The sequence below is a fragment of the Salmo trutta genome, chromosome 17 (genome assembly GCF_901001165.1).
Source record: "Salmo trutta chromosome 17, fSalTru1.1, whole genome shotgun sequence".
Lineage (NCBI taxonomy): Eukaryota > Metazoa > Chordata > Actinopteri > Salmoniformes > Salmonidae > Salmo > Salmo trutta.
Window position 1 is genome coordinate 53,621,263 of NC_042973.1, and position 18,168 is coordinate 53,639,430.

Genomic DNA, 18,168 nt, shown 5'->3' on the forward strand with positions numbered 1-18,168 from the left:
AATATAATAAAAAAACAACCTCAGCAATGCAATACTGTATGCAACACCTGATAAACAATTGAAGATTTTCTTCCTATTACTGGAATTTGATCAGACTAGTATCCTACCAAATCCACAGAATATCGGAGATTTCCAAAATCCAGGCAGAAATAAATAATTTAAATAATTTGTTTTACATCTATAAAATACATGTGCAAGCATGTGTATCTATTTTGAATCCCCTAGAATATACACACACACAAAAAATTCACTAATGCAAAATCTAAAGCAGGAAATCACTGTGACAATTATTTCACACAGTTTGTTTCACATAATTTAATGTTAACTCACAAACGGTGTTTAGCTCAACTTCTTGTTTCAGTTAGCCTAACCAAAATAATGAAAAATGCTTTTCTACTGATAATGATGTGGATTGTGATATGGGGCATCCACATTTTAATTGAAGGTGAATATAGAAAGAACAGAAAATGTAACATCTGAAATGTGCTACAAAGCAGAGGAACAATCTCACCGAATAACCCTTGCCACAATGCTCCGTTTCTCTATATGACCTACCTTGGAGCTCATCTATAGGTGCGAGCTCAGGGTGGAGGGGTACCTCCTGCTCCCCTCCCCTCAGACGAAACACCTCTGCCTCCAGCTCCCGAATCCTCCTCTTAAGCTTCACACAGTTGGGGCAAAATGAGGTGGAAGGCCCCTCATGAGTCTGACCAGGGTCGTCTTCTGAATCCTCCATCTTCAGACAACGAACATCAAAACCCCCATCTAAGTGCTCTGATGGGTGGAGACTCAGACCTGGCACTTTGCATTCCTCCTGGGCCAAATAAGACTCCCCACTCTGGGAGGTGAGTGTGGGGTGGCTGTAGTGGTGGCTGACATGCTGAGCTCTGGCCCGCCTCAGGGAGAAGGTGCTATTCAGAGGAGTTTCCTGGCTCTTGGAGGCCTCCAGAGAAGCTTCCAGGACATCTTTGAAGATCAGGTCGATCTTCTTTTTCTTGGTTTGTGGTTGACCGTCCCCCTCCTCACTAGTGTGCTTGCTGAAGCTCCGTCTCCCATGCAGAGCTGACCTGAGCATGGGTCCTTTGGTCTCCTCCTGGGCCTTGGATTTAAACAGGCCTGTAATACAACAGTGTAGAGTTAGCTGTGTGGAAGTGTAAATGTACGCCTGTGTAAAGTAAAGCTATATACTAGTAATACGACAATGGATGTGATATAACAGTTGTATCACAACTGGCCGTGATTGGGAATCCCATGGGGCGGCGCACAATTGGCCCAGCGTCGTCCTGGTTTGGCCTGTGTAGGCCGTCATTGTAAATAAGAAGTTGTTCTTAACTGACTTGCCTAGTTCAATAAAAGTTAAATAAATAAAAACCGCCTAACTCATTTGAATAAAAGTGTTGACCACTGTCATTAACCTTTTACACACGTGAGAATTGGTCTATATGGATACGGCTAAATTTAAATGTTTGTTACAGAAGATGTATAAGCATGGTAACAATCAAAAGGGAACAGCTTGGAGATTATGGGGAAATTATAAGACCAAAGTTGAGGACACAACAGTTCACCTGACACAATACTGAATCCAAATATTACACTGTTGATTTTATGTGCATTGTACATTTACTGTACTTTTCGCTGTATTTGTTTAACAAAATCTGAAAATATTCTGGATACATTTCTTTTTTTTTTTTTTTTCACCTTTATTTAACCAGGTAGGCAAGTTGAGAACAAGTTCTCATTTACAATTGCGACCTGGCCAAGATAAAGCAAAGCAGTTTGACAACATACAACAACACAGAGTTACACATGGAGTAAACAACATACAGTCAATAATACAGTAGAAAAAAATAAGACTATATACAATGTGAGCAAATGATGTGAGATAAGGGAGGTAAAGGCAAAAAAATGCCATGGTGGCAAAGTAAATAAAGTATAGCAAGAAAAACACTGGAATGGTAGATTTGTAGTTTGAAGAAAGTTCAAAGTTCAAATGTAAATAATATGGTGCAAAGGAGCAAAATAAATAAAATAAATAAATACAGTAGGGGAAGAGGTAGTAGTTTGGGCTAAATTATAGATGGGCTATGTACAGGTGCAGTGATCTGTGAGCTGCTCTGACAGCTGGTGCTTAAAGCTAGTGAGGGAGATAAGTGTTTCCAGTTTCAGAGATTCAGTAACATGATAAGAATATTCAAGAAAATGTGGGGTAGGTGCAACATAAGACAAAACCATTACAAGGGTTTAAGTGAGAGGACTAACTGGTGTCTCCAAGTGGCCACACACCTCTCTAAAGTGTGCACAGTTCCTAAGTAATTTCAATGCACTTTCATGACTCAAATAAGTCTTCAACTACACTGAACAAAAGTATAAACACAACATGTAAAGTGTTGCTCCCATGTTTCATGAGCTGAAATAAAAGATCCCAAAAATGTTTTATACGCACAACTAGCTTATTTCTCTAAAAAGGTTTGCACAAATTTGTTTACATCCCTTTTAGTGAGCATTTCTCCTTTGCCAAGATAATACATCCAATTGACAGGTGTGGATTATCAAGTAGCTGATTCAACAGCATGATCATTACACAGGTGCACCTTGTGCTGGGGACAATACAAGGCCACTCTAAAATGTGTAGTTTTGTCATACAACACAATGCCACTGATGTCTCAAGTTGAGGGAGCTTGCAATTGGCATACTGACTGCAGAAATGTCCACCAGTGCTCTTGCTATGGCGTCGTGTGGGTGAGCAGTTTGCTGATGTCAATGTTGTGAACAGAGTGCCCCATGGTGGCGGTGGGGATATGCTATGGGCAGGCATAAGCTACGGACAACAAACACAATTGCATTTTATCGATGGCAATTTGAATGCACAGAGATACAGTGATGAGATCCTGAGGCCCATTGTCTTGCCATTCATCCACCGCCATCACCTCATGTTTTAGCATGATAATGCACGGCCCCATTTCGCAAGGATCTATACACAGTTCCTGGAAGCGGAAAATTACCTAGTTCTTCCATTGTTTGCATACTCCCCAGACATGTCACCCATTGAGCATGTTTGGGATGCTCTGGATCGACTTGTACGACAGCGTGTTCCAGTTACTGCCAATATCCAGCAACTTCGCACAGCCATTGAAGAGGAGTGGGACAACATTCCACAGGCCACAAACAACAGCCTGATCAACTCTATGTGAAGGAGATGTGTCGCGCTGCATGAGGCAAATGGTGGTCACAAGACACTGACTGGTTTTCTGGTCCACACCCCTACCTTTTTCCCAAGGTATCTGTGACCTACAGTTGCATGTCTGTATTCCCAGTCATGTGAAATCCGTAGATTAGCCCCTAATGAATTTATTTCCATATATGAACTGTAACTCAGTAAAATCTTTTAAATTGTTGCATGTTGCGTTTGAAAGCTTGTCATTTGAATGCTTGTTGTATTGCCAACATGATTAGCTAAGTTATAAAATGTGATCTTACAGTGTTAGGCGTTCACAAGCAAAGGTTGGAACCGGTTCAGGGAACTGAACAGAAAACCAGAAAATAACAATTATTTAAGGAACAGAACCCGAACCGAAAGTGATCTATACTGTTCCGGAAGAGAACTGTCATTTTAAAAGCATGGGAACCGGTTAATAATGTTATTTTACGTTCCGGGCATTTTTTCCCCAGTCCCACAAAAATCTCAACATAGTGCCTATGCAAAGCCCTCACTGTCATTCAGAAACATATTCCAGTGTCTGCCTGCCAGCTGGAAATCTTTGCCAGTGGGTGCACGTGTAGGCTATCTGCCCCTCCCCTCTGAAGCATAGGTTACTGAAGCCTACTGACAACGTTACAAGTGCGGTTCAGAAATTAGGTAGAGATGTTTAATTGGAGAAAAATGTATTACATTTTTCAGTGCTAGTTAAGCATGCAATAGTTATCATGTTTCACATTGGAATGATTAACTACAAAAAGTTAAGATGTGTTTTTAATTCTAGTGCTATTTTGCACACACAAGCTTGTTAGCTAGCTAACATTTTCACAGGAAATGCAGATCAAGCAGAAGCCATATTGATTGTCCCCAGCGAAGCTAATCATCCAAAAGGGACTCATTAATGATATGTTGACACAAGATATAATTGAACATTCCTCCTCTCCCTGGGCTGCTCCTGTTGTCCTCATCCCAAAAAAGACTGGTGGTCTGAGATTTTGTGTGGACTATAGGAAGACCAACAATGTCTCCCAGACTGATGTCTATCCTCTTCCCACCATACAAGAGATCCTCGAATCATTGTCTGGCGCTGTTGTGTTCACAACCCTTGACCTCAATAGTGGCAATTGGCAGGTTGAGATGGACCAGGCTTTTGTCTGTGCTGAGGGCCTGTTTTTTCCTTTAAAGTGATGCCTTTTGTATTAAAGAATGCGCCTGCCACTTTCCAAAGACTGATGGAGATTGCGTTAGGTGAACTCAAAGGGAAGATCTATTTTGTCTAACTGGACAACATAATTATCTACTCCCAGTCCAGAGAACAACACTTTCAAGCTCGTCAAGCAGTGTTGGACAAGCTAAGAGAAGCTGGTCTGACATTGAACATAAAGAAGAGTAACTTCTGCTAAACCTCCCTGAAGTTCCTTGGCCATATTATGTCTTCTGACGGCATCCATGTGGATCCTGAAAAGACCAAGGCTGTACAAGACTTCCCTGTGCCAACCACCCTCAAGGCCCTTCAACGGTTCCTTGGGATGGCACCATCGGTTTGTGTCGAACTTCTCCCAGGTGGCAGAACCACAATGCATTGAAGCGTAAAGGAGCAAAATCCCGATGGACGGCAGAGTGCCAGACCTCCTTTGAAACCCTGAAACAACACCTTGTCACAACTCCCATTTTGGGTCATCCCAACTTTGACTGCCATTTTGTTGTTTATACTGATGCAGGTGATGTTGGACTTGGTGCTGTCCTAGTCCAACCGACTGGACTTGGCACTGAAGAAGTGCTAGCGTTCGCCAGTCGGACATTGAATTGAGCAGAACGGAACTACTCCACAACCGAGCAAGAGTGCCTTGTGGTTGTCTGGGCTTTGGAAAAGTGGAGGTACTACCTGGAAGGAAGATACTTCACTGTAGTCACTGACCATTCCTCCCTTGTGTGGGTGTTCAAGACCAATAAACCAAGCACCAGACTCATCAGATGGGCTCTACGGTTGCAAGAGTTCTTCTTTGCAGTAGAATACAGGAAAGGAAAGTACAACATTGTTCCAGATGCCTTATCCAGAGCTCCTGCTGGTGGTAACAGTGGCCCTCATCTAACATGTGCTTTCCCGTCTCTGATGAGGCCATATGGAAGGCCCAACAGGATGATCCAGAAGTACAGGCTTTGTACCAGACTATCCTGGAAGATGGAGAAAAGATGGTCAGTCCTACCACAAAGCTGACCATCATTGAAGACAAAGTCTACTGAGTTGTACAGCTACCTCACAGAACATTCTACCAAATGTACATACCTAAACCTCTACGCCTTCAACTGCTGCAACAATTTCATGAAGACCTATTAGCTGGTCAGCTGGGCAGGTTCAAAACCTACAAGCGGTTGCTAGCGTTACTTTACTGGTCACATCTAAGCATGGATGTGAAGGCACACATCCGAAACTGTCAGGTTTGTCAAATGTACAAACCAGAAGGCTTTCTCTGCTGGCAAGTTGCAGCAAACTGTGGTTACCCAACCTTGAGAAATGTTAGGAGTGGATTTGATGGGTCCATTTCCGAGAAGCTCCAATCACAATATGTACATGCTTGTTTTTGTTGATTACTATTCCAAGTGCGTGGAGTTCTTTGCCCTTCGTCTGGCCACAGTGAGGACCGTCTCTAACATCCTCACAAAAGAGATCCTGACTCGCTGGGGAGTGCCTGATTGCATCCTGTCTGACTGAGGTTCCCAATTCATCTCTGATCTCCTTGAGGAGACCTGCCAAAGACGGAATCGGAGAAGTTGACCATGGCCTGTCACCCACAGACCAACCTCAACGAGAGGATTAATCGAACCTTGAAGACAATGGTTGCTTCCTATTTAGGGACCTAGCACAAACACTGAGACAAGCACCTTTGAGTTTCGGTTTGCCCTGAATTCTGCTGTGCAAGAGTCCACTGGAGTCACCCCTGCAGAGCTAAACCTGTGTTGTCCCCTCCGAGGACCCTTGAATATGGTGCTACAGCCCCAGCAGTTTACTCCAGACATGCATGCTATGACCAAGTAGTCCATCTCCACAACTTGAGAGCTCTTGTCTCAAAGAACATGATCAAGGCCCGTCTCAAGCAGAAGAGAAATTATGATAAGAAGAGACGAGACATGCAGTTCCGGGTTAGTGATCAGGTGTGGCTTCGCTCTCATCCATTCTCAAAAGCTGAACAATTCTTCTCGGCCAAGCTCGCTCCTAAATGGCAAGGACCATATAGGATTATGGAGCAGATGGGCCCTCTGAACTACAGAGTAGTGAAAGAGGACACAGGTGAAGATATGTGCGTTGTACATGTCTCATGCCTTAAGGCCTGTTACCCCTCAGCTGAGGAATTAGAGGAGATTGAGTGCCGCAAGGTCCTGGATATGCCCAAACCCAGGAGTCTCACACCTTAAGGCCTGTTGCCCCTCAGCTGAGGAGTGTAACCGCCGCAAAGTCCTGAATATTTTTGTAGAGGAAAGTGATGAGGAGACTTTTCTCGGTTTCCCAGACCAAGATGTGCCTTCCAGGGCAATGGTTGGCTTTTTCCAGGGGAGGGGGTGTGTGACAGCCCTGAATTTGTCTGAACCGTCTCAGTGCTTCTCCTTCCAATAGGGCGCTTCCCCTTTAATTCCCAATTAAATAGTCAGCATCAGCTGCGCAAAAGTGGGTTGTGACAGTGGGGCAAGAGAGGAAGAGTTCTACCCTCAGCTTGGAAGCTCGTTGAGACCCTGTTTGTTTTGTTTGTAGTAAAAAGTGTGCACTGTAGCCGTGTCGCAGGATCAACCAGTATTGGATCTACCTGTGTTTATTGTTAGACTACTGATCTACGTTGGTCGCAGCTGTTTCTTCGTGGTCTTTCACCACTGGAGATCTGTGTGCGGATTGGATTGTCTGACTAACCACAACTTTTTGCATACGGTATTTCATTGGTTTTGGTGTGATGTATAACCATGATGACTTATGTGTTCAGTTCTAGTGAAGACTACAGAGATGTGACACATCATAGTTGTGTTGTAAAAGAGTTGATTGCTATCTGATTGTATTAATGAGACCGTGTTTACCCATCACTTTACGAACGGACAAACATGGCGTGACTAAGGTCACTTGAGTTCACTGCACTCATTTACTGGGCTGGACACTTTATAGGCCTGAGGTACAGGACTTTTCTTGAGGAACCAGAGCTCATTGTTTGTTATATGTGTGTGATCATTTATTTTGGTAATACAACCAACGCTAAAGAACAGTGGTTTTGAAGTCATTTGTAATGTTTTAAGGGTTTATGAAAAGAGTATTTCCATACTGACTGTTACATGAGTCTTTTGTATTGGTGTAGACTTGAAGGACCAGACGGGACTCATTCCCTTCCAAACAAAAAGGAGAAATCAATATTTTCTCTGGTAGGCACAACCTACCTGGCAACCCTACAAACAACCTCAAGTCAAAGCCGTTACACAACGTTAAACCAGCTCGGAAGTTCAAAGACATTTAAAGTGCCTCCATAGAAGCCACTCCTCCGTAGGTATAATTCTGTGGGCCTAATTCAGTATAATGCATGTCATAAAATGTCCAGCGCTTCAAGGCTTGCTTCCTTCATCCTCTCTCACGCTCTCCTCACCTGCAAAATGTCAGTTGCATCTCGTGCGCCCTATACTATGACTGGCAGCACAGTGTGTGTTTGTCTTTCATTATGATTAAACCATGCTGTTACGGTAAAATACAATTTGCTCTTTTTTCGGGTTCAAACCGGTTCAGAACTTTATTTTGCTGGTTGGAACATTGGAATGGGTCAAAAAATGTATGGTTCTGTTCAGAACGAAACAATTGGAAAAAAATGTAGGTTCCAACTCCTGTTCACAAGAAAATTCACCGCAATTCAGGTGCATGTTCTGCAGCCAATTTTCTTCACAATAGACAAACATAGGCTCATTCTGTTCAGGACAACTCAGGGTGTCGCCACGTCATCTTGTAACTGTACACCAAACATAGTGATCAAACATTGACACTGTACTGTGCCTTCGGAAAGTATTCAGACCCCTTGACTTTTTCCACACTTTGTTACAGCCTTATTCCAAAAAAAAATAATGATCCTCAGCAATAATGACAAAGCGAAAACAGGTTAAGAAATTCAAAGATACCTTATTTACATAAATATTCAGACCCGAAATTGAGCTCATGTGCATCCTATTTCCATTGACCATCCTTGAGATGTTTCTACAACTTGGAGTCCATCTGTGGTAAATTCAATTGATTGGACATTATATGGACAGGTGTGTGCCTTTCCAAATCATGTCCCACAGTTGACAGTGCATGTCAGAGCAAAAACCAAGCCATGAGGTCGAAGGAATTCTCCGTAGAGCTCCGAGACAGGATTGTGTCGAGGCACAGATCTAGGGAAGGGTACCAAAAAAGGGCTGCAGAATTGAAGGTCCCCAAGAACACAGTGACCGCCATTCTTAAATGGAAGAAGTTTGGAACTACCAAGAGACTCTTCCTAGAGCTGGCCTCCCGGGCCAAACTGAGCAATGGGGTGGGAGAAGGGCATTGGTCAGGGAGGTGACCAACAACCTGATGGTCACTCTGACAGAGTTCTAGAGTTGCTCTGTGGAGATGGGAGAACCTTCCAAAAGGACAACCATCTCTGCAGCGCTCTACCAATAAGGCCTTTATGGTAGAGGAGCCAGACGGAAGCCCCACAGTAAAAAACACATGACAGCCCACTTGGAGTTGGCAAAAAGGCACCCAATGACTCGAAGGCCATGAGAAACTGGTGTGAAACCTTTGGCCTGAATGCCAAGCGTTACGTCTGGAAGAATCCTGGCACCATCCCTGCGGAGAAGCATGGTGGTGGCAGCATCATGCTGTGGGGATGTTTTTCAGCGGCAGGGACCGGAAGACTAGTCAGGATCGAGGCAAAGTACAGACAGATCCTTGATAAAAACATGCTACAGAGCGCTCAGGACCTCAGACTGGGGTGAAGGTTCACCTTCTAACAGGACAATGACCCTAAGCACATAGCCAAGACAACGCAGGAGTGGCTTCGGGACAAGTCTCTGAATGTCCTTGGCCCAGCCAGAACCCGGACTTGAGCCTGACTGAACATCTCTGGAGAGACCTGAAAATAGCTGTGCAGCAATTCTCCCCATCCAACCTGACAGAGCTTAAGAGGATCTGCAGAGAAGAATGGGAGAAACTCCCCAAATACAGGTGTGCCAAGCTTGTAGCTTGAAGTCTCAAGGCTGTAATCACTGCCAAGAGTGCTTCAACAAAGTTAAGGGTCTGAATACTTACGTACATTTTATTTCAGTTTTTTATTTTTAATACATTTGGTAAAATTTCTAAAAAGCTGTTTTTGATTCGTCATGATGGGGTATTGTGTGTAGATTGAGGGGGAAAAAAACAATTTAATCAATTTTAGAATAAGGCTGTAAACTAACAAAATGTGTAAAGTCAAGGGGTCTGAATACTTCGAAGGCACTGTATATGACATGAGTTTTATGAAATGGAAATGTTTAGTGCACATTTGGATTCTGGGATGTTTGGCTTGCTTGTATGACATCAAACCGGTATTTATTATAATCCTCAATGTCTCATCTTTCAAGATACATAGTCCTCTTCATTTAAATAATTTCCGTCACTCAGACAACCACAAATGTGCTGAAGCTGCCCAATTATCTAGAGGGATGGGGGCAACTTGGCATTCCCACGTGGCAGGTTTGGGTACTGACAAGCGCCTAAATTGGAAGTGGCTGTAAGCAGTGGCCGTAAGCGACAAGAAGTTGCCCCCATCCCTCCAGCTAATTGGGCAACTTTTTGTCACGTACGGTGCTCAAGTTTAGAATGTCAGTCAGTCAAAACCCACACAGAGCTGTGAAGCGCAGAGCCTGTGCTCTGCCATCATTTATAGCATGTTACTGTACAGCCACTGCGTTCTGATTTAGGTGCTTATCAGTGCCCAAACCTGCCATTTTCAATTTAAAAAACAATTCTAGGGTTGCAAGCTTGTTAATTTGGGTAAATAAATACAGTACTGTAGTTATTACCATTCTCTTTGCAGTTCTAGCAGAGCCAGTTAAATTCTCTCTGAAACTCTGTTAACTAAAGGCAAAGACGGAACCACAGCAGTTGTGATTTCCAGAGTAGATGTAAAAATCCAAATACTTACTTTTGTTTGTGAACCAAATCGTTTGTCTAATTGATTGTTTTATTTTCTTTCAACACTTGCATAGCCGTAAACGTGGGAACGTCAAGTTTGTTGAATTCGCAGGGTGGTAACTCTGAGCATGGGGCACAGGCCCCATGTCTTCTCCCTGTCTCAGACCAGACATTTGCATGTTGTTTAGTTCTAGTAAGTTACATATTCATTGTTGTTCTTTTTTCCACAGAAACTTTGAATAAATAATTGATCCATAAGCCCAACTCTGCAATACCTCATTTGCAGACAAAAAAACAGAGCCCATTATGGGAGCCTCTTGTTCACAGACTAGCCCAACTATTGCTCACCTAACATGGGGAGGGAAATATGTTAAAATGGTGTCATTTCTAAAACTTCTCTTGATTTTGTAGGTTACGTTTCTGTCTATAAACGGGGTCAAGGGCATGAAGTGCACAGAGAGATGGATGCTACCTTGCATTCTGTCCAATGATCTTGCCATTACCACAAACAGGACTGGGGCAGAAAAGCCTGTTTCAAGGACCTTTTTCTGAAGTTTGGGCTATTATTCCAGACTATTTGATGTGCTTACAGGTTATTATTGCACTGGTTTTCTCTGCTTTTTCAGTAAATTCATGTGTGTTAGACCACGTGCAATTAAAATGTAACTCAATGTTTTTCCTTTGTGTATAGGAGTCATTGAAGAAAGCCTGTAACCCAGGATGCCATGATTGAGGAGGTCCATATTCAGTTCACTCGTTAACTAAAAGGGGCCTCCAATCCTGAAGGCGGGAGAAGGCAGTGAGCATGGAAGAGGGAGCAGCAGTGAGGGTCAATATCTGGCAGACTGCACTGGCGCATCAAGTCGGACTACCAAACTCAAAGCTAGCTTCTACCGCCAAGTCATAACTGTTCAACAACTGAATCCCGGGCTGCCTACTGCACCCTACCATTTATTGATGCATGTGTAAATAAATATTGTACTACAAATTGTGCTTTCCTGTATTATACTTATGCAACAAACATTATATTCTACTGAGCCATTTACTTTATGTACGTATTCTTATATTTAATTATTTCTTGTTGTTGCATTGTCAAGACAGTGTTGGACAGTGCATACCTTGTGTATCCTGTACGACAAATAAAACATTACTATTCTGTTCAGTGACTGGAATCACTTTAGTCTACCAGACCAATGCAATAGCCAGCTCTCAATCTGCACTACTAATGTAAATACAGTGTATAGCCTATTTAGTTAACTCCTGTACTGTTCATAATTTGTCTCTATAATTCTATGCATTGTATTCAGTTTTTCCACTCACTGTGTACAGGGGTAAACAATGTTCATGATACTATTTATTCATTTATTTTACCTTACTCTTATTTTAATCTGCATGCCTCTTTTGTACTGTGTTTTATTTTTGTTTAAATTATTTCTAGTATTACTATGTCACTTATTTGATTGTTCCCTTTTCTCGCCATTGAACCTTGTGAGAAGCCTGCAAGTATATGACAATTTTTAAAAATCTGATTTGAATTACTTGTCATGACATGTGGACCAGGACTGGCCCTCGTTATGATATAATTTTGCATGCACATCAGTTACAGTAGCCTTTTTCGCAAATATTTATTCAAATGTTCAAATAAACATAAATATGACGCTACAATAAACCTCATGGCTGGATTAGACCTTTTATTTTGTCAAACAGCAGATGATTTCAACCATGGCCGTGTGGTGCCAGCACAACAACCTCTCCCTCAACGTGATCAAGACAAAGGAGATGATTGTGGACTACAGGAAAGAGAGGACCGAGCACACCCCCATTCTCATCCTAAAAATTGTCAGACTCCAGCCACCCTAGTCATAGGCTGCTCTCTCTGCTACCGCACGGCAAGCGGTACCGGAGCGCCAAGTCTAGGTCCAAGAAGCTTCTAAACAGCTTCTAACCCCAAGCCATAAGACTCCTGAACAACTAATCAAATGGCTACCCAGACTATTTGCATTGCCCACCCCCCACCTCCTCTTTTACACTGCTGTTTCTCTCTGTTATCTATGCATAGTCACTTTAATAACTCTACCTACATGTACATATTAGCTCAACTAACCGGTACCCCCCTGTATAAAGTCTCGCTCTTGTTATTTTACTGCTGCTCTTTAAACTACTTGTTACTTCTATTTCTTATTCTTATCCATATTTTTTTAACTGCATTGTCTGGTAGGGTCTCGTAAGTAAGCATTTCACTGTAAGGTCTACAGCTGTTGTATTCGGCGCATGTGACTAATCAAATTTGATTGAGACAGTAGATAGTGTTTGCTCATTTGTGAACCTGCCCTAATCCATTCTTTTAAATACAGGCTGTTTGAAGAACAGACTGAAACCAGTAGTAATTGTTCATGTTGTTATGGACTTAAGAGTCTAAAGCTCAAATCATATACAGTCAACAACCATCAGGTTCTGTTCCAACACCCACAGAACCAAATCATCGGAACGCCCCCACCCCATGGCCCAACTAGCAATTTCGACCAGACCGAATGGTGGTCCAGATGGCACACAAGACCCCTAGAGGGTGAAGTTCTTCCTGACGTCGTGTATTACCTTTAGGTGTTGACGCAATCAGCCCAGCTGGTAATACACTCGTGTCCCCCAGCGACTTGTCCGTACATTAACATCCTCCTATCAGGCTGCAAAAATGCCAGTTTCCTCCTTAACTTGAATTAATGGGGGGGGGGGGGGGGGGGGGGGGACCGGTGGAAAAAAGATATAAAATAAGAAATCAGGGAAAATATGCCTACTGTCTTAATAAAACACAATTCCCCACCACCATGTTATGGTGTCTAGCTACTTCTGGACATTGTGTACAGCAGGGGTAAACAACAAACTCGTGTAACAACCGGATTGGGTGAACGCTGTGCATTTTTAAAATTATTTTATTATTTTTATTTAACCTTTATTTAACTAGGCAAGTCAGTTAAAGAACACATTTTTATTTACAATGACAGCCTACCAAAAGGCAAAAGGCCTCCTGCGGGGACAGGGGCTGGGATTAAACATAAATGTTTTTATATAGGACAAAACATACATCACGACGAGACAACACAACACGATAAATAGAGACCTAAAACAACAACATTGCAAGGCAGGAACACATGACAACACAGCACGGTAGCAACACAACATGGTAGCAGCACAAAACATGGTACAAACATTATTGGGCACAGACAACAGCACAAAGGGCAAGAAGGTAGAGACAATAATACACCACACAAAGCAGCCACAACTGTCAGTAAGAGTGTCCATGATTAAATCTTTGAATGAAGAGATTGAGTTAAAACTGTCCAGTTTGCGTGTTTGTTGCAGCTTGTTCCAGTTGCTAGCTGCAGCGAAACTGAAAAGAGGAGCGAACCAGGGATGTGTGCTTTGAGGACCTTTAACAGAATGTGACTGTCAGAACAGATGTTGTATGTGGAGGATGAGGGCTGCAGTAGATACCTCAGATAGGAGGGAGTGAGGCCTAAGAGGGTTTTATAAATAAGCATCAAAATGGTGTTTTATTAAGACAGTACATTTTCTCAATGTTCAGGGGCAAGCCATTAAAGCTAGTTATGGAGGAAACCGATGCCTTTGCAGCCCGAATGGAGGATGTTATACAGTGAGGGAAAAAAGTATTTGATCCCCTGCTGATTTTTTACGTTTGCCCACTGACAAAGATATGATCAGTCTATAATTTTAATGGTAGGTTTATTTGAACAGTGAGAGACAGAATAACAACAAAAAAATCCAGAAAAACATGTCAAAAATGTTATAAATTGATTTGCATTTTAATGAGGGAAATAAGTATTTGACCCCTCTGCAAAACATGACTTAGTACTTGGTGGCAAAACCCTTGTTGGCAATCACAGAGGTCAGACGTTTCTTGTAGTTGGCCACCAGGTTTGCACACATCTCAGGAGGGATTTTGTCCCACTCCTCTTTGCAGATCTTCTCCAAGTCATTAAGGTTTCGAGGCTGACGTTTGGCAACTCGAACCTTCAGCTCCCTCCACAGATTTTCTATGGGATTAAGGTCTGGAGACTGGCTAGGCCACTCCAGGACCTTAATGTGCTTCTTCTTGAGCCACTCCTTTGTTGACTTGGCCGTGTGTTTTGGGTCATTGTCATGCTGGAATACCCATCCACGACCCATTTTCAATGCCCTGGCTGAGGGAAGGAGGTTCTCACCCAAGATTTGACGGTACATGGCCCCGTCCATCGTCCCTTTGATGTGGTGAAGTTGTCCTGTCCCCTTAGCAGAAAAACACCCCCAAAGCATAATGTTTCCACCTCCATGTTTGACGGTGGGGATGGTGTTCTTGGGGTCATAGACAGCATTCCTCCTCCTCCAAACACAGCGAGTTGAGTTGATGCCAAAGAGCTCCATTTTGGTCTCATCTGACCACAACACTTTCACCCAGTTGTCCTCTGAATCATTCAGATGTTCATTGGCAAACTTCAGACGGGCATGTATATGTGCTTTCTTGAGCAGGGGGACCTTGCGGGCGCTGCAGGATTTCAGTCCTTCACGGAGTAGTGTTACCAATTGTTTTCTTGGTGACTATGGTCCCAGCTGCCTTGAGATCATTGACACATGCTTTAAGTTACAGTTTTAGGCCTACATTTGATCATAATGTAGGCCTACCAGAGTGGCCTACCATAAAAAAACAATGAAGAAAAAGACATCCCATAAAATGTTAACATGGAAATAGCTGTTCTATCATTCAGCCTACAGCAGCAGCAAATGTGTGGTGTTCAATGTAGGCCTACATTCCATGAGACCTTTGAACAAAAATGCAGGGCTTGACAACCTGTTTATCCACTTGTCCTTAAGACAAGGTGACTGAAAATGTTCTGTTTGATGCAAGAAACCACTTTACGAAATAAAATTCATTCAGAGAAATTATGCTACCCTCTGCCTATTGGCTACTTAGCTTATTCAAGCCTGTCTCAAAATACAACACAGCCCTTTTAAGACATAAAAAAGTGCTTTTACGTGACTCGCTTTTCAAAGATGGCTAGAAATGCAAACATTTTGTGCTCTTGTAGGAAGCAATCACTCCCCCATTGTTGACTAGAAATGAGCTATATGGGCTAATAACTAACTAACTAGCAAAGAATATTAACACATGTGCACAGGTGGCAACATGCAGCTCTAGCTTTGAACGCAAAACAAGCACATCTACTCACAGCCACTCATGCTGTAAACACAGTCCAGTTCAAAGTGAATGGCAGATCCATATATGGCAATGGCTATTTGCATAAAGGCCTACTGCAGCTCTGATTGGTTATGGCGCACCAGTCTGTGTAGAGTACAGGCCTGCGTTGTGCCTGTCAATGCAATCGAATCCTACTCCAATGCGCTCTGCTTACAAGAAAATCTCTTGCACAGTTAGTTAGTTTTGTTTCGGTATGATACATTGAAAGTGGCTTATAATGCAATGATTTGATAGCAATTCCCACAGTAGAGTGAAACATTGATAGAGTTAACTAAAATGGGAAAACTCTAGAAAGTTGAGTGAAGTTCAATCTCGTGCTTCTCTGCGAGGGCTGATATTTATTCTGCGAGAGGTGAGCTGCGCACAGTTTAGAGGGAACCTTGGTTTGGGGTGTATTTCCGGCTACGGTATTTGTATTGGGACACCAAAGACCAGACCAAGTATACTTTGTCAGTCAAACTAAAATGCCATAACAAAAGCATGTACGTCATTAGTTTATTGCACAAAATGCACACTTTAAATCCATCTATGATAGCCTAATAATCAAGGAGACTGACTTGTTTCCAAATCTTCACATTTTTACTTTCGCTGGTCTTCTAACAACATGCGGGATTGAACAGCCAATAACCAAACAGTGAATCGGGGAGACCGGGGCGGTTGTGTTTCATAGGTTGGTTTTCACAGTACTTAGTCTGTTCTACCCAATCTAGAGAGTGCTGTGTAGCCTAATAATTGTTTGATTCAAATGTATGACTACTTTGCAGGAGGTCATCCACCTACTCAATTCTTATCTCAAAACATTGAGGTGAGGGGAATTTGTGAGTTTTTATAAGAGATGAAAGTAAAGAAAACATGTCTTGGTATTTTCATTGTTTGAATTATGGGAGTAGGATATCGACACTGAACAAAAATATAAACTCAACATTGTAACAATTTCAAAGATTTTACTGAGTTACAGTTCATATAAGGAAATCAGTTAATTGATATGTCTTAGGCCCTAATCTATGGATTTCACATGACTGGGAATACAGATATACATCTGTTGGTCAAAGATACAAACACACAAAAGAAGGTAGGGGCGTGGATCAGAAAACCAGTCAGTATCTGGTGTGACATATCCTTTGCATAGTTTATCAGGCTGTTGATTGTTGGCTGTGGAATGTTGTCCCACTCCTCTTCAATGGCTGTGCAAAGTTGCTGGATATTTGCGGGAACTGGAACCCGCTGTCGTACACCGATCCAGAGCATCCCAAACATTCTCAATGGGTGACATGTCTGGTGAGTATGCAAGCCATGCAACAACTGGGACATTTTCAGCTTCTGGTAATTGTGTATAGATCCTTGAGACATTATCATGCTGAAACATGAGGTGTTTGTGTCCCGGTGAATGGCACAACAATGGGCTCAGGATCTCATCACGGTATCTCTGTGCATTCAAATTACCATCGATAAAATGCAATTGTGTTCATTGTCCATAGCTTATGCCTGCCCATACCATAACCCCACCATGGGCACTCTGTTCACAACATTGACATCAGCAAACAGCTCACCGATACAACACCCTACAAGCTGTCTGCCATCTGCCCGGTAGAGTTGAAACTGGGATTCATCCGTGAAGACCACACACTTCTCTAGCGTGCCAGTGGCAATTGAAGGTGAGCATTTGCCCTTTGAAGTCGGTCACGACGTTCAAGACCCTGGTGAGGATGACAAACACGCAGATGACTTTCCCTGAGATGGTGTCTGACAGTTTGTGCAGAAATTCTTCAGTTATGCAAACCCATATTTTCATCAGCTGTCCGGGTGGCGTGAAGAAGCCGGTTGTGGAGGTGATGGGCTGGTGTGTTTACACGTTGTCTGTGGTTGTGAGTCCAGTTGGACATACTGCCAAATTCTTGAAAATTACATTGGTGTCGGTTAATGGTAGAGAAATTAACCAAAAATTCTCTGGCAACAACTCTGCTGGACATTCTTGCAGTCAGCATGCCATTTGTACACTCCCTCAAAACTTGAGACATCTGTGAGATTGTGTTGTGACACAAAACTGCACATTTTAGTGGCATTTTATTGTCCCCACCACAAGGTGCTACTGTGCAATTAATGACCCTGCTGTTTAATCAGCTTCTTGATATTTCACACCTGTTGGATAGATTATCTTGGCAAAGGAGAAATGGTCACTAACAGCGATGTAAACAAATTTGTGCACAACATTGAAATCTCCTTCGATCAACACTGGCCTTCATAATCGCTCCAAAATAAGTCAATGGAACACAAATAACACTAGTTTTACTAGTGATGGATATTTATTTAATGAAGTCAGTCATATTGAGCAGCCACATGAGGCAAATTGAAATCCATTTCAGGGGGGTGTCTCACCTGTGTCCAGGTCGCGGTCAATGCTGTCCTGCGAGACACTGTGCAGCCGCCTCATGTAGTCATCGCTGTACCAAACACGGAGCTTCTCTCCTGTCGACAACTGTCGGCATACACGGAAGTATATGTGCTCTCCATGCTGGAACGCAGTCAGGTTCCTCTCATTCTCATCCGACGAATTCCGTATATACCTGTAAT

At 42.7% G+C, this 18,168-nt stretch overlaps 1 protein-coding gene across 5 annotated transcripts in view; it reads right to left on the reverse strand.

The window, feature by feature from the left end:
• LOC115152420 (zinc finger protein 862-like) overlaps positions 1–18,168 on the reverse strand; it is a 34,967-nt gene that overhangs the window by 2,706 nt on the left and 14,093 nt on the right. For all 5 annotated transcript variants that reach the window (XM_029697279.1, XM_029697278.1, XM_029697277.1 and 2 more), the window contains 2 exons: positions 17,974–18,161; positions 556–1,116 (listed from right to left, as the gene is read on the reverse strand). In XM_029697279.1, the coding sequence (XP_029553139.1) occupies positions 556–1,116; positions 17,974–18,161 (749 nt within the window). The remainder of the gene's footprint in view (positions 1–555; positions 1,117–17,973; positions 18,162–18,168) is intronic.